General features: G+C 43.5%; 1 protein-coding gene and 1 long non-coding RNA gene across 5 annotated transcripts; one reads left to right on the forward strand and one right to left on the reverse strand.

Annotated features, from left to right (window-relative positions):
• Positions 1–1,352: 1,352 nt before the first annotated feature.
• On the reverse strand, positions 1,353–6,469 carry LOC129363187 (uncharacterized). 3 transcript variants are annotated; one of them, XR_008606304.1, is made up of 4 exons: positions 5,818–6,469; positions 4,842–4,951; positions 4,596–4,734; positions 1,353–1,750 (listed from the first exon to the last, which is right to left on the reverse strand). It is a non-coding gene; the product is annotated as an uncharacterized LOC129363187 (long non-coding RNA). The 3 variants fall into 3 exon arrangements; XR_008606303.1 differs by having other exon boundaries at positions 4,842–4,897; positions 5,612–6,469; XR_008606302.1 differs by having other exon boundaries at positions 5,612–6,469.
• Positions 6,470–18,573: 12,104 nt separating this feature from the next.
• Positions 18,574–22,510, forward strand: actb2 (actin, beta 2). 2 transcript variants are annotated; one of them, XM_055035116.1, is made up of 6 exons: positions 18,574–18,707; positions 20,078–20,207; positions 20,327–20,566; positions 20,931–21,369; positions 21,454–21,635; positions 21,725–22,510. In XM_055035116.1, the coding sequence occupies exons 2-6, from the start codon at positions 20,085–20,087 to the stop codon at positions 21,866–21,868; spliced, it is 1,128 nt and encodes a 375-aa protein (XP_054891091.1). In that variant the 5' UTR covers positions 18,574–18,707; positions 20,078–20,084; the 3' UTR covers positions 21,869–22,510. The 2 variants fall into 2 exon arrangements, with proteins under 2 accessions (XP_054891091.1, XP_054891092.1); XM_055035117.1 differs by lacking the exons at positions 18,574–18,707; positions 20,078–20,207; positions 20,327–20,566 and adding an exon at positions 20,677–20,711.
• The last annotated feature ends 399 nt before the right edge of the window (positions 22,511–22,909 follow it).

Consider the following 22,909-nt stretch of genomic DNA (forward strand, 5'->3'; position numbering starts at 1 on the left):
CCTCACCTACCTGAATCGATCGGGGGCCTTGGGTCGGCGCCCGGAGCCCTGACTGCAGAGGAATTTGATCAGGATGCCACTAAAAATACCTCTTCCTGCCTCTCAGCGAGGGCCTGTGACTTCACATCCTGGCCTCACAAATAAGCAGTGTTGCTCTGGTCAGCTGCTCTCCTCCCGCCCAACACCTTGCGCTCATTGTTCCACCTTCTTGGCCACATTTGTGTTGCTTACAATCCTTCTCTTCAGCTGGAAGACACGCCGTTAGATGTCACGCAGCGAACAGGACGTTGGGAAAGTTTTTGATCTGGACAATGAATCTTAAAGAGGCAGAATTTAGTACTTTCATATTTGACACTTTTGGTCGGGTTAAAACCTCAAGCTGTATCTTATAGGGACACTGTCGTGTAAAATCAACTTTTTTGAGCTTTACATCATGCTATGATATTATTCCAACGTAAAAAAAAAACACACTTGGAGTTCCTCTTTGACACATGTTTGAGATATCCTTTAATCTCCATAAAAACTCTTTAATTGTGGACCTGGCACCACCTGCGGCGCAGTTTTCCAGTTTCCAAGCTTCCAACTCACAGAGCAACACTTCCCCTGCAGCGCCCCCACTCCACTCCTTCAGACTAGCCAGCAGCAGTTAGCAGCCACCTGGTGGAGCTGAGCACTGCTGAGCTCGTTCCAGGAGCTGCTTCTCAGTGAAACAGAGGTAAAAATGACAAGGAGCCCATGTTTAGATCGTCCTATTCACACACAATGAGCAGGATGGTCTCCATAATAACCATTTACTTTCAGGTTGTTGTTTTGTTGTTGATTTTTTTTGCTCTATTCTTGTACCAGGGATGTTAATATTTGTGAGGTTTGTACCTACAAACACAACTCGAGCTTAATCATTAATATATTTAAGGTTGTTCACTTATTTTCTCTGAAAATAAGTGAAGAAGAAGAAAATAGAAAGAAATTTTATTTGGCATCATTTGAAAGGAAAATAAATTGTCTTCCTGGAAGCAAAATATGAACATATAGATATGTATGTATATGTTGTGGTTTCTCTGCTGTTTGCTCTTTCTTTCTTCCCGTAAGGTGTAGAAGACTCCTAGTTTTTCAGTCTTTTCTCACCTCTCTCCTTTTTAACATTGTACCTTTTTCCCTTCTCTTTCTGTCTCTATGTCAATTCCCTGTGAAATAAACCTACAATAACCCTCAATCTATCATATGCACCATTAAAGATGAGGACTAGCGCTCCTCCAATGTGATGTGCTCACTGGTTTATTTGAACCTTGACCCTGAATCTCTGGAATTTCTTTCCAAGAAAGCAGCACAGCAGCTTTCAGTTCTTCACAAAGGCCCAAAATAAACCTGCAAACATTGCAGCACACAGCAAAAAAGCAAAAAACTGAGGATTCAGAATCTGATGCATGTGACATTTATTGTTGTGTTTGCTAATGATGGACTCTAATAAGAGAGAGGGAGCACGTTTGCTCATTTCCAAACAAATAAAATCCCTGTAAGTTTCTCTTCAAGACAAAAAATAAATAAATAAAGGGGCAAACAATCAACTAAAAATTGAGAAAACGACCCCATTTAACTTATTACTCCACATTGCTGTTCCTCAAGCTTCACTTTTCCCCCTCTGCTGGTTCGTCTCTAAAGGAGCTCTTCTGCGCCATCCACTGGCGGCAGCGGCGAACTACAGCTATCAAATGAACTCATGGTCTGGTCTGACAGCAAGTCAGTGGAATCCCTGAATGGACAAACAAACATGTAAACAGAGCTGTGGATGAAGCTCCTGGCAGGTGCTGCTGGTCGCTGCCACCACTTTCCTCCTGGATCCCCGCGGGTCCCACCTGCCCCCCACCTCCACCCACCCCCACCTCCATCATGGTGGGGGTGACTCTCTGCATCCGTCTAGCCTCAGCTTTTCATCGCCTTCTCTTGATGGCCAATGAGTGGTTTGGGATGCTAATGATATGCCCTCTTACAACAAAGAGATGGAGGCCCCCCACTCTGGACAAACACCCCCCCCTCCCACACACACACACACACACACACACACACACACACACACACACACACACACACACACACACACACACATATACCAAGCAGCAGCTGTTGTCTGCTGGTCTTTCATTACATAGGAAGAAAAAGAGTCATTTTTGCACAAAGACTCAATTTGATAAAAAGCATTTCTGCCATTCACAGCAATTGTTCACAAAACACAACCACATTTTGCTACAATTTCATGATTTTAAAAAATGGCACCTTCAAGATTAGTAGATATTTCAACCACTCAGGTACCTTTAGGTTGACTGTACAGTGGTCAGCTTCATGTCCCAAAATGGTACACTTTATAAATCTACTATAAAAATGCAATACATTTTTTTTCTTACTTTCGTTGCATTAAATCTATTCAGCAGCTTCAGACCTATCAGTACATATAAAGTTTTTCATGTTTTTTCTATGTTTTTGTGCCTCTTTTGTCCCCCGTCCCAAAAAAAAATAACTTTTTTTTTTTTAAGGAAAACCCACAATATGCAGCATTTTCCAGAACAAAACTTTAAAAAATGCTAAAAGGAATCATTTTGGTGCAGGTGTTTCAGCTCAAAATTGACGACACTCAACCTTTGTGAGCTAAAGCAGTACACTTATAAAACTTCAAAACAAATTCAATATAGAGATATACAAGAAAAAACTATATAACCTGTTTTTTACTGTAAATACATCATTTTTATCTTATGAACATCTTTTATATTTCATGTGTGTCAGTGTCCTGGTGTGAATAATTGATAGTTGGGGGAACTGGGATAATGGGAGAGACTGTTTGTGTGTGTGTGTGTGTGTGTGTGTGTGTGTGTGTGTGTGTGTGTGTGTGTGTGTGTGTGTGTATGTTTGATGAACACAAACCATCTGCTCACACACACACACACACACACACACACACACACACACACACACACACACACACCTCAGACACTCATTTCACACCGAGCAGAGGGGGCATTAACATCTGGCACAGATGGCCATCTTGAAACCTTAAACAGATGACACAGCTGCCACATTCACAGGAATTAACCACTGGGAACACTGGTTTCATCCCAGCAGACCAAACATTAAGAAATGCAAATGCAGACAAAATATTTCACAGCTCCCAGTTTGTCACCGTCTCGTAAACACAGGCTCTGTCTGCTCTGCAGGCCGAGGGGAAGCGTGTCAAAGTCACACTCGTAATCACGGCGCTGTTGTTGAGGTTCTGCCTTGAGAATCTCGGTTTAAAGGTTACTGGGCCGAACATGTGACACGCTGACGGGTTAACTGGAAAAAACCTCTTTGAATGTGACCATAAAGAAAAAAAAAAGGCCAGCTTTCTGTTCCCGATAAATGTAAGAAATACAAAATAGCTTTCGCAGCTCCACACAAACGTTTCTCACCTTTCGCCAGCCCAACGCCAAACGTTTCAGCTCCACCCCCAGGACTCCTTTTACGGGTTTCTTCTGAGAGGACTAGATTTTTTTGTTTCAGGGTATCGGAGTGAAGGAGGCTGGACACAAACGAACGCTGCACTTTTTGGGATATTTATCCTTCCAATTTGCACTAATTGCACTAATTTGTTGCTGATCTGTCGTATCAGATCCAAGTAAAAATACTCAGAAGCGCGTAGCTTTGAGACAAAACACAAAAATATTCATGTATCTGATTTCAGATGGTTTTTTAGTTGCAATTTTTTCCCCATCCAATTTGTTTCCTGATTTGATAAGGAAAACATTTTACATTTTTATAACTGTATGGCTGACATATCCAGATTTTTCAGGGAGTTAAGATATAAACAACAAGCTGAATAAACCACTTTAATGTCTGATGTTTTTTGTTGTTGTTTTGTTTGTGTTCTGTTCTTGTCTCCGACTTCATGGAAGCTGACATTTACAACAAATGTATCTAAACGCATCGTGAAAGACACGGTACATTTCTGCAGAACTGTACCGGGTTGTCGATGCACCACATGAGTATAGACAGCAAATATGCAAAAAAAATATACAAATAAATGATGCATCAACTTTCCCAGAGGTTTTTTTTTTCTTTCTTTTTCTCAAATGCTTCACTGGTGAAATATTGGGAAGTGAGCTGAGAGTTCCTAAATTACAGGCGGGATGGGATCACGGGACAAGAACTGATTGCATTTCCCTCAAGCCAGATTGTTAGTCTTTCACATGAAAAGCAAACACACACACACACACACACACACACACACACACACACACACACACACACACACACACACACACACACACACACACACACACACACACACACACACACACACACACACACACACACACACACACACACACACACACACACACACACACACAGAGAAATGAACCACAGCTGCAGCCAGTCTCTTTTGACTGAAAATATGTCAGTGTGACTAACCCAGTTATCTGTGCCTCAAACCAGGCTGACAATGAGAGGGGGGAAAGTGGGCTTCTTACACACTTTCACACACACACACACACACACACTGTCTCTGAGGGTGTCGCCTGTCTCTCTTATGTAACAGCTCAGCACTGAGTTCCAGGTTATCAGCTTACAATCAGATGACGAGCCAAGGAAGGCGTTGCTCCTCCTGTAAATCTCCTCTCACTTCTTGCGCTTTATCCTCCCCTCGCCTTTTGTCCCGCAGGCGCTTTGCTACACAAAAGTGGGAGTGCGTGTGAAACTGGGAGCGACCTAGAAAATAAAAACAGAAAGAAAGAATACAAAAAAAAAAAAAAACAGGAATGAGAAGAAGGACTTTGCAGCGGTTGCCTTAAAAGGGCAACCAGAATGCGAATTACCTGCCCGCTGTAGCCAATGGCAGCGCTGCAGGTCATCTGCATGCAATCTCTCAGAGCTGCATTCCGGGACATTGAAGGGAAAAAGTCAACTTTCTGGTGCACACCACATACTAAAAGAAAAACAAGTATTAGACACTGTCTGATTTGTATTTCTTTACCTTTTCTTTTCTTTCTTTTTGTTTTGTTTATTTACTTCAAAAGAGATAATGCAGAGTTAGCCATAAAGGCTAGTTTTTATCCAGGTACAATTAGTAAAAATACAACATGTTACAGTGCATTGCAGACAACTTAACAAGTTTCTACCACTAGATTAATCATAAATAAAAAGCTCTATGTAGTCTGAACGAAGACATCATGTTTTGTCAATGAATACATACTTTACAAACATTTTTACTTTATCTTATAAAGCTGCAGAATATAAACAAACTCATGAACAAACACTTTGCGGTACTTGCTCGTTTTTTTTTTTTCGGAACAACTCGTGGCAACGAGACGCTTTAAACTTAGCGTTCATCAATTCATAACCGCTAATGCACAGGTGTCAAACTCCAGTCCTGGAGGGCCGCTGTCCTGCAGTTTTCAGATGTGCCACAGGTACAAAACATTGGAATGAAATGGCTTGGTTACCTCCAAAAGTAAGCCACAAATTTGAGCATACAGAGGCGACTGGAAGGCACCGAAAAGCCGTTTCACTGAGGCTTGACTCGGACGGGCTGAACACAAACGCACACCACATCTGAAAAGTGTAAAAACCAAACGAAGCGCGTTACCTTGCCTTTCAAACGTGTCGAAAATTGAATCGTATTCAAGCAGACGCCGTGCGTGTTTTCACAACATGACCTATATTTTTACCCGCCGCTATGGGAATCCCTTCAGCTGCAGAACGCACACACCGGGTCGCTCAAGCATGCACAGTCACAAATAGCCTCTCAGAGACCTTTTTAGCTTTCAGATTCATCTCCGTCTGTCACCTCACCTGTTTGACTCACTGACACCAAGTGAATATGTGTGTGTGTGTGTGTGTGGTGGGGGGCGTGCACTCTGTTGGGGTGAACCGTGGAGCGGCGAGGCAACAGCTTTGTCCAAGCAAAAGCAAGCAGGGGGAATAAAGGAAGGAAAGCAAAGAGTGAAGGGTTGCTGCAACCCTGTGACTGGAGAGACATGCTAACACCTTGGAGACGAGGAGATAGAAACGACAGAAACGATAGAAATGCCTTTGTTTTGGAAGTGGGAGGCCGCTTCCCAAACAGAGAGGTCGGTGGAAGGTTTTTCTTGCTGAGCCAACATGCTGCGGGTCGTAACCCTAACCCTGCTCTGCAGAGGTCTGAGTCAGTGGCGTTGAAACTCAGAGGTCATCAGCGGAGAAAGTTGAGTGGAAGAAGCGGCAGAAGGCAAATTTAGAACGTGTCTATTAGTTTCCTGCCTTCCACGGCTGAAATCCGCTGAATCAGCCAGACTGAAAGCCTCACCGACATCAAAACAGACGGCCAAGCTGAAACATTACTTCAAAACCCAATGAGTCACAAAACCAGCTAAGACGCGTCTTGATTTCTTAGCTTGGGGAAGGCTGGAACTTTCTGCAGGCGATTGGATCATTTTGGAAAAACCTCAAACTGTATGTTGAACATCCTCACCAGCCTGTTGCCCAAAACTTCCTGTCCTCACGCAGACAGACAGCCTCGCTTCGCTGTCAAATCATATAAGGAGACATGAAGCTTCTCTCAGCCTCTGCAGCACCATTGGCTCAGCAGACATGTGTCTACCTGTCAACTGTTAACCTTATATGGTGCCACATAAAAGGGGGGGAGAGAAATAAGAGGAAGTTCCTTTCAGTGAAGCGTTAGGCAACTGTGTGGTTTATATGAGTTGTTTTGAGCTATAGGGGGCAGTAGAGAGCAGCCCACAGGGAGGATGCAGCTTCAGGAAGTGCTGATTTTCAATTCTACATTCATACGCTTATCCACAAACACTGAAAGCTGATTTTTTTTCTTCTGCCAACAGGGCAGGATTTTCTGAAAAACAAAGAAAGTAGTTTTTTAAAAAATTATTATTATTATGAGGTCCTTCAGAAACTTTACACTGTCAAATATAAAACCACTCTATTGGCAAGCACACAATGAACTGCTGACACGCACACACACACACACACACACACACACACACACACACACACACACACACACACACACACACACACACACACACACACACACACACACACACACACAAATTGTTCTTCTTCTGACAGAGAAGGAAATTGGAACAAACTCCTCCTTTTGCAGTTTCCAGTTACTGAAGCATATCTGAACGAGAAGTGAAATCCACACGCGCGCACACACACACACACACACACACACACACACACACACACACGCATAAGATAAAAACACACACATGCACACACAGTCATGATACATAAAGAGATAAAGTCTTGCTATTTACTTGAATATTTAAAAGAAAGATAAATGCAACTAATAATTGAGAAATTCATAACGAAACCACAAGTTTACACATGCACACACTTACACACGCGCACGCACACGACACACACACACCAACAATTTCGCCTGTCCTCAGGGTGAAACTGATTTCTTGAGATGGTATCCCATGTGACCAGTCTTGCATTCCTCGGATTATTGTCATGTGACAAACTTAAAGATCTCCTTTTATGGATGTCAGTGTTGACAAGAAGGTGTGGCCTCAACAATACACACCCCACCAGGTCAGCACACACACACACACACACACACCAGCACAAACGCAGAATGCCTAACCTGACTGTAACTTTACTGCACACTCCTACCAGCATGAACAAGCCTTGAGAGACAAAAGAGTCGAAGGAGTTGCGAAATCAAAACTGTCGCTTGTTATTTCTCCTGAATTTCACAACAAGTGCTACATTGTGCAGACCTGAACTTTTTCTAATCCTGTAAAAGCTCTCGGCATTAATTAGCACTGCCGTTTCTATCTGCTAATAGTCGGTGATACTTCAGTGGCTTCACATTGGTTTGGTCCATTTGGTTCAATTTCACATGCAACAGTTTGGTATCAGTTGTATCTCTGAAAATATGAAAAATACTCCGTACACCGCCTCGCGATCTCGTTATGTTAGCTGGATATGCAGCTGGAAAGTAAAATGAATAAAAAGATGATCTGCACAAATTCAACCCATTTGTTTAATGCCTACAGCCACATTGGGTACCACTCTGGTATTGTTACAGGACGTTTACCAAGTTGACACTTTAAGACGAGGCCTATGCCATCGTAGGTGGGAAACGGGACGCAAAATGAGTTCCAAATAGAACTGTCAGCAGATGATGAAATGATGAAATCAACTCTGAAAAAAGAAATAGGACCAATAGGACCTTGAATCCTGGATGTATCTCATTTTTAATACACATTTCATCCCCAGCTGTGACCTGCTCAGGGTACCTCTTGTATAGTCAGTCCAAATGGGCCCCAGGCAGGAAGGTCAATGTAAAATATGGGCCCACACTGGTGGGAAACAGGCTGGAAAAAGAATCCCAAATAGGATGGAGCCATGTTTACCATCAGGACAGGTGAAAGGCAGATGAACTCTGTGGGGGAAAAAACGGACGCCATTTTGAATCTACCCATTTGGGATCCAAGTGAGCGGAAAGAACACTGACCAAAATATGAGATGTGTATTGACGTAACATCTGTTTTCACAACTGTTGACTGTGTGACGTGTTTGTTTCGTTTTTATGTCTTCATGATGTGAGCTGCCATGTTTCTGAAATGTGCTGTACAGATCAACTTGATTGATCCGGTTGATTCAAAAGGTTTCCATTGAAGAAGCCCATTATGAGCCGAGGCCTGTGTTGCGCCCCGCATGGGGCCCATCCGCACGTGTTGGCTTGTTTGTGTTTCTCATCTTTTATTTGAGCTAGGGGTCAAGGGTCACAGTTTATGACCGCTTATCAAACCAAAATAACTCTAATGCCACCTGATGTTCACAGATACAATTTAATGGCGTTGCATAACCTCATTTCTTATTACAGTCATCAGGTGAACAACGCCATAGTGTGTGAATCGGCAGGTGGCCAGGCCGCGTTGCGTCCTGCCGCTGAGCAACTCCGGCTTGCATTTTGTCAAACCCTCGGGTGTAAAAGCGCCGCTCGCATGCTGAACTAAGCTGAAAGATTGCTGGCGCGAGCGATTAAGAGATTTCCAGTTTTAAGCTTCCAAAGGGACTGCGTTTGTGACACGAACGTGTCAAGATGCTAAGTCAGGAGAAGGAGATAGCGGGGGAGATAATGACTGTTATCAGGAGCGAACCAGGAGAGGGTGAGATAACCGACAGGGCGTGTTGTACACTTGAAGAGAAAAGCTGGGAGATGGACTGGCGAACAAGGTGTGGCACGCTTGTTCTTGTGATTCCTCGGCAGGCTGCACATGCTTCTCTTTGACAGGAGGCTCTCCACTTCCTCCTTTGCCCCACTTCCTGCTTCTGCTGCTGGCCTATGTCCATATATGGCAGCTGCCGGCGGCCAATCGGAGCCGAGCAGGCGACTCATTCAAACAGCCGGGGAGAGATGGGTGGGAACTGCAAACACATATCAAGAACTGCAGCATACATAATAATAATAATAATAATAATAATAATAATAATAATAATAATATATTCCAGCCCAAGCAGATAACACATTTCCACGCTTGACTGGCTGACATACGGAGGAATAAGAAAGTATTTGTACAGACGTTTGACTATGTAAATAGTGCAGACGAAAGCAGAAGGCGCTGACAAGAAGCTATGCAGAGAATGGAGAAACAGAAAGTTATGTAAGGCATTTTTAACCACAGACAACAACCCATTACGTGTAGGTGGCTGACCTCTCTTGGCGTGCTTTAACTGAGGGGCAGCAACACGATAAGGAAGACCAAGAAGCTGGGGCAGGACCGTGGCCAGTCAGAGGCCACGAATCTCCAAACGAGCCAATAGAAGGCGGGCAGCTCACAGGTCCCTCCCATTGGTCAGAGGCAGATGGCTGAGAATGGATGAGCCTCCCTGGGTCCACCAGGATGCATGGGGGGTATAAAGAGTGTGTGTGTGTGTGTGTGTCATCAGCTTTCAGGTTTTCTGCAAAGACCCTTTGACTTTACATTCAAAACCGACTGATCACACTTGCGCATGCGAAACAGGCCTCCCTCACTCTACCAGTCAGCACATCATTTCACAAATGTGTGCTGCCGTGAGGTTTGATTGGAGGCTGCTTTGTCATCAGTGCCGGGTTTGAACGGCACCTGAGTCAAACATCACACCCTTAAAAGGCACCCCAGCCTGGGCTGTGGGCCAATGGCAAGCAGGGACAGTGTGAGGAAGTGAGGTGGGTGAACCAGAAGAGGAAGAGAAGCGTATCTGTGTGTGTTAGGGAGCAACAGGGGCAGCGGGAGGGAGGGGGGTGGGAAATAAATGCAACATTTTATGACAGACTTTCCAGCCTCAGGCATTGCTGCATGTGGCTGATCGAATGACTGTGAACTGGGCTGCACACTTCAAGCTTTTAATCAGATTTTACCCTGATGATCATATGATTTTTGAAAGGGCAGGGAGTCTACGACGGCCTTGCAATGCAGAGCACAAAACGCACACAAAAAAATTCTTTTGCACTTCCATCTAAAGAAAACGAAGCAGTGACAAAAATGTCAAAAAAAAAAGGAAGCAGGAAACCAGTGAACCAACTAAATTGGGCCCAGTTTCTTACAATAAAACGCTTGTTGTGGTCTGAACTACCCTGCTGGAGATGAGCTTTTATGTGAACTAAGCACAGGGAACCAGAAGATAATTAACCTCCCAAATATTTTATATGATCCAAATCTCACCGCCTGGCTTTATTAGTCACACTGCAGTTGTGTCAGTAAATATAAATTGAACACGGTGGTTCTCAAATGTTTAGTGCCAGCTCCACAAGCACTAAGCCTTCTGATCACCACCGTTTTCACAAAACATGATCAAAAACAGGTCTTTGATTTCTACACCTTGTTAAGTTTTATGTGGTGAAAACAAACAAAAAAAAAAACAAGAATAACAAAGGCTATCAATTAGCACTGCGTGATTGGTTTAACAATGGAGTTTACTTGTGCCCTGCCGTCTCTGCTCAAGAGTTGAAATTTTCTAGACTGAATTTGAGAGAATTCGGGGAACGGTTGGTGGAAGCCGGAAATCCGTGTGGAGAGTTGAACGTTTCCAGCCAACCCTGATTTCATAATCAAATATGGCTGCCTCACGTGTTATAGCTGACCAGGAGTAAAAGAAAAAAAACAAAAACACATTAATCTTTTTCACACTCAATACCTGTTTCAGTTATTTATTTTGTTGTCACAAGTTATAAAAATGCACAAGAATTTGTTTTGCTAATCATAGTTAGCCTAGCATATCAGAAGAAGCAGCTACAAGCCTCATTCCTGGACTGAGCAGAATATAGAATAAACACCCAATAAATGCAAAAGTATTGTTCAAGTAGACTTAATTTTTTTCAACATAATGTTATGCGCTTTTGTCACTTTTGTTACAGTCAGCCTGGACTCTGTAAGATGATTATCCAGTTTAGATGTTGTTCGCATTCTGCAGTCGACTGGCTTAAAGATGCGTGCTGCACTTTTTAAAATAGCAATGTCTAAAGCCTGGGACTTAAACATGTTACAGTGCAACAGCTTGGCATTAGGCAAGGCAAGTCTTTATGATTAGCACGTTTCAGCTACAAGGCAATTCAAGGTGCCTTATGAAATAAAACCCAACAAAAAACAACAAACGAGAATACATTGGAGTGGTATGAAAAAGGAAAAATATAATCAAAATTACAGACTACAATTAATGACGCTCCAGTTGTCATTACTCAATGCTAAACAAATTGGTTTAGCTGTGATTCATAGAATGTTGATGTTTCAGCCTTTTTGCAATTGTGTTTCTATTCAGGTGAAGTAAGCAATGACAAATCCATGCGCTGATTCATTCCATGCAACTTAACTCTGGAATGCCTTCACAGTCGTCTGGTGATGTTGTGACGTAGAACTGTGTATTACCTGAGTAGTTATGGTACCTTTTGCAACCTCTTGCATGTATTAAATAAGAGAGACCCCTAAATGGAGCCCTGAGGTATTCCGTATGTGATTTTTGTCAGCTCAGATTGACACACACACAAAAAGTCTCTGTTTTTTAAGGCTTTAAACTGGTCAAGTGCTGTACCTAACCAGACAGTCCTAACCAGCCCTCCAGTCACTTCAGTTACGTGAAATCTATATCAAATCAGTTTTACCAGAAAAGACCTGATTCTGGTTGACATTTGTGGGAGTTTGTTGTTGTGAGAATGCTGAATCAGTGGTCGGTTCACCTCTGACGATGGACGACCAACAACCAAGCAGCGTGAACCCGACTTTCCAAAAGACAGTAGTGGGCTTTGGTTACTATACGCATACAGAACCCAGTCATACGGTCTTTACAACACAGATCCGGAGGAATGAAAAATGCTTGTGGTTTTCAAAATTTAACATTTATGTGTGAGAGTAAAAGAAAATATAATAAAAAATGCTTCTTCAATAAACTTTAGCAGTGAAATCTTCTTCTATCAGGAAATCTCTTGTTCTTTGTTGCTCCAACGAGACAAAACGCAGCAACCCCCCAAAAAAAATAAAAAAACAACTGCGACATTCGAGGGAATTACAATGCAATAGGAGGGAATAGTTTAATGGCTTTGAAACTATAACTTCAGATGCTCCATCGTCTTTAAGGTTTTAATACAGTACTTTTATAGATTAGGGCGTGGTCAGAAAACTGTTTGTTTGGGTGAATCTGTCTATTTGCCAACAGAGAGAGAGAAAAGGTGGGTGAGGGGTGCTGGGAATTAATTTGGGCTGTAAATGGGAAGCTAATCCAGTCCAGGCAAACAAACTGGCCAGCTGGCAGGCACAACACACACACACGCACCCATACACATGGTTATATTAAAACACAGCTGGTAACTAGCCCGAGCCGTGGAGTCAGGCCGTCACCACGGTGACCTGCGGATCAATGACGCAGCAGACGGACAATCTATTGGCAGAGTCGCAGGGGAGGAGGGGGCGAACGTGGAGCAGGGCTTTCCCCCCTCTGAAACGGTCACAGATGGCAAACAACCGCTCGGCTGGTCACTTTTCATCAGGAGGCTCAGAGAGAGGAGAAAGACGGGGAAAGAAAAGCCTGGCAGCCACAATGGGGAAGAAAAGAGACTCTCCTGACATGTTGGTCAACCCCACTGGCTGTCGTTAAACGCAAAACTGCTCCGAAACGCAGAGTTCCCCCAACCTCTTTTACTGATACAGCTGATCTAATTGAGCATCTGGCATGCATCATAATGCAGCTGTGTCCAGACGTTTCACGCAGAGCGCACACGCCCCACGTTCAGCTGCGCAGGGGGTAGAAAAAAGGCTATCTGCCTCTTTTCTCCTCTTTCTCGTCCACAACGCGCCACCCAGATTCCACTTTATGGATTTTAGCTCTCGCCTCTCCGTCTTACTCTACTTCCCAGCCGTCTCTGGGCATCAGCCGTCACCCTCTCTCAGGGCTAATTGCTGCTAATGCGTTCTGCATTAAGCTGCGCTCCAGTACCAGGAAGACTGGAAGTGGTAGATGTTGCAAAGAGTGCGTCTGCATGTGTGAAAAAGAAGTGGTAGCCCAGTCAAGTCCGCGCTCCCCACCCCCAATTTCATCTAGAGCAGGTCTCTTTTTCATAGTTTCCCCCGGACCATCGGACCATCCCCCCCATGCAACTCAATGTCCCCTCTTTGAAAAATAGCAGCAACCAGTCAGCCAGATGATGCTGTCCCTTGCCAAAGCTTTCATGCCCCTTCAATTTGATATTATGTTTTTATTGGGACTGTACAAACAAACTCAAAAAAATGCTGTGGGCTTTTTTGTTTTAGGTGTTTTTTTATTTGTTCTATTACAAATTAAATCCTGAAAAGTGTGGCATGTATCTGTATTCTACCCTCTTTGGTTCAGTACACTTCAGAACCCCATGTCACTGCAAATATGGCTGCTAGATCTATATATATATATATATATATATATATATATATATATAAACAGAGAGAGAGAGAGAGAGAGATAGCATATCGATACTATTCTTATAAATGATGAAAACTACTTTGTGTTGGTTTGTCGTATGAAATACTTTGACATTTGAATAGAAAAAAAAGAACGTTTAAGTGCTGCGAATGCATTTGCCAGGTTATATGTGACAGAAAAGAAGATGCAAACGCCACAAACAAACGCAATGGAAATCAGGCTAGTTGGAGTCATTTGTTGCAGGATGACCTCATGAGACGAGAAATGAAACAAGGAACATTTGCGCCATCTTTGCCTGTCTGAGGAGCAGGAAGCCACGGTGGGACGGCGTCTGTGTTATCGCAGGGAGGGCAAGTCTGTGGAGCAGTCAGTTTCTAATCGTGGTTGGTTTACTCATAATGAGAGAAAGAAAAAAAAACCCAAAAAACTAAGTGGTTGACGTCACAGGTGCCCGTCATAGCAGTTTCAGGTCTCTGGTAAATTCGCAGTAATGAGCTTGCAGGGGATCCGTTTGTAAGAGTGTGTGTAAATCACTGCAATGCTCTTTCATTGTTACCATTGATCTGGGCTGCTGTCTGCAACAACAACAACAAAAAGTTTTAAAAACCCACTTGCCACAACTCTTAAAGCATGAGATCACCCAGTCTAATTGCTTTGGGCGACTTCAGTCGGCTGGAGTAAAACAGAAATCACATGCTGTTTTATTTCAATAACATAAATAAAGTTGGCTGGCGTTACAAACTTGACCACATTACAAATACAATGAGCTTCTTGTTGCGGCCTCTCAGACTTGAAGAGTTGCTGGTTCAAAGTTTTCAAAAGGTGAATTCAAAAATAAATTTGCTGGAAGTCAGATTTTCAGTTTGGGAAAACTGAAAATCTTCCCACCTTGCTTTTTTTGGTCCAAAAACCAAACAATCATGGACGTGTTTTCAAAGGGCTCTGGGTGAATTTGCTCTTTTGACTTTTCGGATCTACATTTGAATTTGACGCTTCACTCCGTCCTTCTTCCTTTACTCATATTTCATATCCTTGCATTAAAACGTTGCATATTTTGCTCGGCACTTCCACGATGATACATTGTCTTGAACATGCTCAAATCTGACATGCTGTCTAACTTAATCATTTTCTGGAGACTTTGAATCACATTGCGTTTTCACTGGTTGTGGTACTGATCTACTTACGGAGCAGCTTACGAGAGATTACAACCCCTAATTGACCTCCTTACGGTAAATATTATCTGCTAGAGTCATGCATTTCCTCACAGTAGAGTAAGAGAATGCTATAAAACAATGCTGTAACTCTGTCAAAGCAGGTACAAATGAACCTAAAACAGATGCAAACTGGAGGCATGATGGGCACAAAATATTCCATTTAGTAGCTAAATAACTGGTTGCACAACAAAACCACAAAGCTTTAGGTTATGAGGTGACAAATTGCTGAAATCACCGACATCCTTTTAAGGGTAGCATTAGCTGTCCTGTTAGTATACTCCACTGGCACTTCTCCAAGTTTGTGCCTCATTGTCATGATCTGACACAAAGCGCTCCCGATATGTGTCTGTACTGTGAGTTCATCCAAATGAAAGATGTTGCTCGCATTGGTCGTAAATTTCCCGGTAAGCTAGCCCACTCAGTAGGCAACCTTTAAGTTTCTCATTATCAACGTTATTATTTTGAACTGCGGTGTGAGTCGTGGTTCCAATGTGGTTCAATTTGAACTTTTTAGTGAATAATAAGTTGGGACGAAAAGATGATTCATTAACTTTTATCTATGAGGATGCTGGTAGCAGCTAGCTGCTACGCTTCTCATCAGCTTTGGATCAGAAACGATGAAACGTCTGAGTAAATCCTGAACGTGCGTCCCAAGTATGAAACACGCTGCCAAAAATACAGTGCAATAATTAAAAAAAATTCAAAAAATGCTAGCAGTTAGCCCACCAGAGTACTGACGTTTTGCATGAAGTAAAAAACTTGATGTATTAAGGCCACGTGAACTGCAACATTGGTTGGTTTTGCGGCGTTGCCTTGACATGCGAAGGCCCCACAAACAAGAACATGACGCTTTAAGGTCTCATCATGGAATCCCCGTGTTAGACATGCGTAAAACACTTTAAATACGTTTTAACCTTATGAATCTACTGCATTCAGCCTTGTTTGTCACTGATCTGGTGGTTTTAAATGTCAGAATCATTCCCCTGACAGTAGATATGTCAGGTTTGAGGGAAGTTTCCTGCTTTGAACTTATGAAAATCCAACACATCAGCCCTGTGTTCATATGGTAATATGGTATATTCACTTTTTTTGTTGTTGTTTTTTTTTGGGAGAAAGGCAAACAAAGTGTCAGATTGTAGAAGTCGCATTGATATCACACAAAAAGGAAGTACTGCCACCGTGATCACTTTCACAAAAATCAACTTATGTTGAAAAGTTCATTGGTTTGAGGAAAATTTTTTATTTTCTTTCTGTTTTTTCACAATTTCCCTCAAAAACCCAGACAATAAACCTCCTCGAACAGAAAGGTTTGATTTCCCCACATTTTTGAAATGTGAGATTATGCTGCACCGGTTAAAAGGTGAACTTATTTTCAGCTGAAAACAATGTAACAGTTGCACATGGTGAAGCATCATGCTGTGGGAATTTCAGTAATGAAGCGTTTTAGAAATTCTGCCAAAAACAAATTTGTTTTAAGCGTGATAAGTTCCTCATCAATCTTATTTTATAAAAGCTTATTTTAGACGCAGAAAGAACCTTGGCAGTGAGGTTCAGCGAGTCTGCATTTAGCTGGCGGCCAGGGTGTAAACACAAACACACACACACACTGTTGTGATACATGAGCGGGTGTCTTTCCAGGACAGTATTCCAAGCACTTGGCAAACATAGATTCCCAGGGAAGAGTGTTGACAACACAGTACTTAACCAGAGACCTCACACTTACAACCATAAATCAATCCACACGTAAACACACCTTAAAGCCCGGCATACCTAAGATTTCTGACGACAGAAAGGAACTCTGCGTCTGCATGAATGGGCTTTGTCCTGGCATGTTTTGCAATGATTGGCTGACTCGTCCATACGTCCAGACATATGCACGGGTAAAAATCCAGAGGCAGGGCGGCATGTTTCCCCGGCCGATCCCAGCTTGTGTGACTGTAGCATCAGCGAGGACAGGCCCTGCTCTCAGCTTTATTCTCCAATCTGTTCGCCTTGTAAATGGGACCCACCTATTCTGCCTCCTCCCCATCACAGAAGCGCAGCATTACCACAGCCCTGTAAATCAGTAAGTGGGACCTGCAGACCTTTGATCGCCAAAACAGTCATCCTTTTCCGGCATAAAAAAACCCTCCTGAGTCCAAACTCTAACGCGACAAAACTGTTTTGCTGTGTCAAAAGAGCGTTTAAGTGTGCACCAGCGTAATAAGTAGCCTGGAAACACCTTTCAAGTGGTAAAAGTGATGATTGACGGTGATCTGGCGTGCAGTTCTGGAGGAGAGTTAGCAGTTTTTGTGTCACACGGAGCTAAAAACAGTGTGGAAACGAGAAGATAAAAGCTGATGTCCATTTAAAGGCAACTAAACTGCATGAATGAGATCCAGGAAGAGAAGCTCACAGCCCAAAAGCTCAAGTGATCATCACAACGAAAAGAGGAAGGGGAAGTGGTGCAGGAGGAAGAGGAGCTGCTACATGTCTCAGTGCAGGCACTTTAAATGGCCACTTGGTCATTTGACACACTGTTTTGTTTAAAGGCTTGACAATCGACAGACAATGTGCGATTAAAACGTCCGCGTCACGAAAAACGCAAAAGTTCTGAATGATGAAACTAAAACCTGTCAGCACTGATGAGCTGTGCGCTCTCCTACGTGCCAGTGATCGAGTTGATACACATTAGAGCTACTTTTATTGCAAGTGCATTGAAACTGTTTCTCCCTTCCTTTGATGGTACGCCTTTATCAATTTATTGCATTCCAGTCACTGAGAGGGCGGTGGCGTTTGCACAGCAGAGGGATCCTTAAAGTGAACTATCAACCCACTCCAGAAATGATTGATTCGCAAATTTAAAGGGTGTCACCAAAAACAGAGTGGTCATTCCCCATTGAGCCCATCTTACCCTGTGTCTGCAGTGTGACCTGTGTGTTTGACCTAATATTGTATGGTTTGGGACCCACAGAGCACATAAATTATACAGCAGAATCAGCATCAAATCCAGTTAAAGATGTATTTATATGAGATTATTCAATAAATAAAGTGAATTCATTACTTGAAGAGAAATGGGAGTGAGACATGGTTTCAGATGCAAGTCTTAGGCCTTTGCTGCCTTTATGGGGAGGAGCCCTTTCATGCTTTGCTCCATTGTCACTGAAATACTTGTCTGACTGCTACGAACAGGTGCATGAATCACTTATTTGACTTATATCCAGCTCTACACATGCATATAAATGTGTATAGAACATTACAACACGGGATTAGACCTTCTAGGCCTCACCACAGCAATCCCTTCCCTTTTATTTTCTCCAATCCTTTGCTACTATCGCCTCCCTCTCCTCTCAAATCGCGAGCGCAGCCCTCCGCGCACAGGCAAAAGCGCGCACGCGACGTGCCTCAATGCATGACGCTCGGCCAATCAGGAGCGCCATTCCGAAAGTTTACCTTTTATGGCGAGAGCCGGACAGCTGGTGTGGTATAAATAGCGAGCGCCCACAGCTAACGGATTCACTCTCGGCGCCGTCACACTCACAGCTTGTGCGGGATATCATTTGCCTGAAACCGGTTCCCTTAAAGCGAAAAGCCCCCCCACACCCAAAGGTAAGTCGACAGAAGTTGAATTTTGACATTGTTCTAATTTTTAGAAGGCTTTAAAATGTAAACATTGCGGATAATTTTGTGTAATTGAGTGGGATTTGTTAAAAAAATTTTTCGGTAATATGTGATACTGACCACGAGGTTCTTTGTCTAGTCTCTCAAAACTGTCTGCAATTATACAACTAGCAATATATAAACCACTTTTGACTGCCTTTGTTGCTGAACCTCGGACATGGAGGCTTTTATGGCTAGAAAACGAGGAAAATTGGTGCTTCGCGGATGCTTTAATTGTAACCGGCTTATGGCTTCTAATGACTCCTGAGATTGTATTACTGCTTATGGTGGGCTTTGTGTAGGTGGTCATCATGTGCTGTAGTTAATGGCAGCATAAAATGTATTTCTGTGGTGGTTAAACACTTCTGATCTGGGCTTGTCTGGATCAGGGCTGCTCCCTTTGTGCGCCTGATCTAGCGGGGTGTGACCTACTTTAGCATAAGAGCTTAGCCACATCATGCTAACACGCCCTTCAGACTTGAATCATTAACGGCCGCTTCTCGGGCTGCATTAAATACAACTTGATGAATTCTTTTTTTAAAAATTAAATAATTTTACGACTTTCAGTCAATTCTTGAAGGTTTTAAGTCGACACGCTGGTCCAAATTCAAAATGAAAGGTATCAGTTGAGCGACGAGTTAAACCGTTAAAATTGTTGCTTTGACAGTTAAAGATGAAGGGAAGGAAATGGCGAATGACTAATCACTCTGAGCTAGTAAAGGTGTGGCTTTCAGGAAATGGTGCGCTAGCCGTGCCCTTGTGGCGAATTAAGTCAGAAGTTTATTATGCAACCGGTTTTTTTTTCCCAGTCATCATAAAATCCCCTTGCGGCATTTTATTTTATTTTTGTGTTTAAACTTGCTCATGGCTGAGCCAGACCTTGGCTGAATAGTCTGTCCGAACTATGACGCAGTGATATTGAAGCAAATGTTTCTGGACCGGGGTGGGGGGTATTGAGCCATAATGGGTGGGGGGGAAGCGGATTGAAGTGTAACTTTAGTGAATCGGAGGGAGTGGTCTCACTGAGCCGGGTCTCGTAATGTCGACTTTTTTCTTTTTTTTTTTTCTTGCCGTATTCTGGCCGTGTGCCACACTGCCAGTAGCCGCAAAGCGGCTCAAAACCGAACCATGTCCTTATATGGTAACAACAGAATGCAGCAGCACTTCCTTTTGTCTGACTGGTCGGAATGTGGGTGGGGAGCGCCACCTAGTGGTCGCCTTGGCGCACTGCAGTCAGGAACAGGAAGTGAGACTTTGTGACTGCAGACCAACTGGCTCAGAGTGGCTGAATTGACAGTTTGTTTGCTGCTCTTTTACAGTTCAGCCATGGAAGATGAAATTGCCGCACTGGTTGTTGACAACGGATCCGGTATGTGCAAAGCCGGATTCGCCGGAGACGACGCCCCTCGTGCTGTCTTCCCATCCATCGTTGGTCGCCCAAGGCATCAGGTTAGTGATGAACACTGTAGAACATCTAGGTTTCAGTTATCACCAAATATAACGAGTTTAAGAAATTGTATTCTGTAAAGTATACAATTTAATATAAATTTAAAATTGCTGTTTTTCAGGGCGTGATGGTTGGTATGGGCCAGAAGGACAGCTATGTAGGTGATGAAGCCCAGAGCAAGAGAGGTATTCTGACCCTGAAGTACCCCATCGAGCACGGTATTGTGACCAACTGGGACGACATGGAGAAGATCTGGCATCACACCTTCTACAACGAGCTGAGAGTTGCCCCTGAGGAGCACCCTGTCCTGCTCACAGAGGCCCCTCTGAACCCCAAAGCCAACAGGGAGAAGATGACCCAGGTACATGGTTGCTTTCACCCCCCCACCTCCCCCAGTTGAACTTAAAGTTGCCTAATACCTCTTAAGGTTCCTTCTCTATTCTCACTTCCTCCTCCTTCCTCCTCCTCTAGGATCTCTCTCCTATAAGATGATCTATCATCAGCAGGTCTCCTGTGTGCTTTTATTTGCACTTGTGAATAAGATTTAGCAGAGCTGGTGGCTCAGTACTTTAAGTCTGATATGCACAAGTGTGAAGGAATGTATTTTTGGCACTTTTTCTACTAACTTCAATCTGAAGCTCTCTAGTGCATGTAATGAGTGCAGTGTCCACAAAGTCCTGAGGGGTCATGTGAGTGTGCTAACAGGTTTGTTTCTGTCCTTGCAGATCATGTTTGAGACCTTCAACACCCCCGCCATGTACGTTGCCATCCAGGCCGTGCTGTCCCTGTACGCTTCTGGTCGTACCACTGGTATCGTCATGGACTCCGGTGATGGTGTGACCCACACAGTGCCCATCTATGAGGGTTACGCCCTGCCCCATGCCATCTTGCGTCTGGACTTGGCTGGCCGCGACCTCACAGACTACCTCATGAAGATCCTGACAGAGCGTGGCTACTCCTTCACCACCACAGCTGAGAGGGAAATCGTGCGTGACATCAAGGAGAAGCTGTGCTATGTCGCCCTGGACTTCGAGCAGGAGATGGGTACCGCTGCCTCTTCTTCATCCCTGGAGAAGAGCTACGAACTCCCTGACGGACAGGTCATCACCATCGGCAATGAGAGGTTCCGTTGCCCAGAGGCCCTCTTCCAGCCTTCCTTCCTTGGTATGTTTTCCAACTTTAAACCATCTTCTGATTGAAGAGCAAATTTGTTTTGCACCACTTGCTAACTGGCAACTCTGCTCACAGGTATGGAGTCCTGCGGAATCCACGAGACCACCTACAACAGCATCATGAAGTGCGACGTCGACATCCGTAAGGACCTGTACGCAAACACCGTGCTGTCTGGTGGTACCACCATGTACCCTGGCATTGCTGACAGGATGCAGAAGGAGATCACAGCCCTGGCCCCATCCACCATGAAGATCAAGGTGAGTTGTTTCCACAGGTTCTGACTGTCTTCTGCCACAATGCAGTAGGAATTTGGTGTCTTAATACCTGCCACCTTGTGTTCCTGCAGATCATTGCCCCACCAGAGCGTAAATACTCTGTCTGGATCGGAGGCTCCATCCTGGCCTCCCTGTCCACCTTCCAGCAGATGTGGATCAGCAAGCAGGAGTACGATGAGTCTGGCCCCTCCATCGTCCACCGCAAATGCTTCTAAACAGACTGTTCCTCCTCCCCGTTCCCCAAACACCCAACAACTTCAGCTCTGTGCAGAACAACCACATTTCTCATACACACTCAGGCGCAGAGCCTAGACGACAACTCATTGGCATGGCTTCAGTTATTTTTGGCGCTTGACTCAGGATTTAAAAAAAACTGGAACGATGAAGGAGACGGTAATGTTTAGGTTTTTTGGCTAGGTTTGAAGGAAACCCCTAAGGTTCTGCAGTTGTCTCTGGGGAGCTTAAGAAAAAAAATGTACATTTTGTCATTCCAAATGTTTAAATGCGTTGTTCAGACACATGATTCCAAATGTTAACTGCATTGTTCAGACACGTATTTGCCTCTGTGAAGGCTGCCCAGTGGTTGGCGCATATTTAAACATGGTTGTTAGTATCGCTTGTATGTAAATTTATGTCTGGGTTTTTGTACTTTTCAGCCTTAAAATGATTTTGGTCCTGTTTAATTTTTTTTGTTATGCAAAACCCAATTGTGACCTTCTTCCCCATTGGAGGTTTCATCCCTGGGGTGGTGGGGTAAGGGGTCTCAAAGTGACGGTAACATGGGGTGCCAGACCAGTGGGGCCAACCTGTACACTGACTAAACAATCCCAATAAAGTGCACATGTGTTCCAACATAATGTCTGAATGTCTTCTTCTGGGTCTGTAGTTCTGACTTCACCTTTTTACTTTAGTCTCAAGTTGGTCAAATTGACTTGCTAGCATATCTGCCATAATGAAGTTACTGTATCCAGTATGCTAAAGAAATCTCTTCACAGAAGTGCTTCTATCAATCTTGAACTAAATTGGAGGTAAAGTGTATACTGAGGAAAAAGCTGCACTATTGTGCAAAAAATGCCTTGTGAAGCAACTGGAATGTAGCAAATTATTTCCATTGCATAAAAACTTTCAAACTAAAGTGGCTCTTGTGAGGTTTTACTAAAATATAAATTTTTCAGGGCTTAATTTGGTCAGCCATTAAACTGAATATTAGAAAATAAAACTTGAACCAAGCAATCAATGTCTGCACTAAACCTGTG

The sequence above is a fragment of the Poeciliopsis prolifica genome, unplaced genomic scaffold (assembly GCF_027474105.1).
Source record: "Poeciliopsis prolifica strain line A6 unplaced genomic scaffold, Auburn_PproV2 SCAFFOLD010, whole genome shotgun sequence".
NCBI classification, from domain to species: domain Eukaryota; kingdom Metazoa; phylum Chordata; class Actinopteri; order Cyprinodontiformes; family Poeciliidae; genus Poeciliopsis; species Poeciliopsis prolifica.

Bases quoted from the DNA above. Each gene is read 5' to 3' on its own strand.
- actb2 (XM_055035116.1), top strand. From the start codon at position 20,085: ATGGAAGATGAAATTGCCGCACTGGTTGTTGACAACGGATCCGGTATG. The intron at 20,208-20,326 runs GTTAGTGATGAA...GCTGTTTTTCAG, and splicing joins TTGGTCGCCCAAGGCATCAG to GGCGTGATGGTTGGTATGGG. The intron at 21,370-21,453 runs GTATGTTTTCCA...CTCTGCTCACAG, and splicing joins CTTCCAGCCTTCCTTCCTTG to GTATGGAGTCCTGCGGAATC.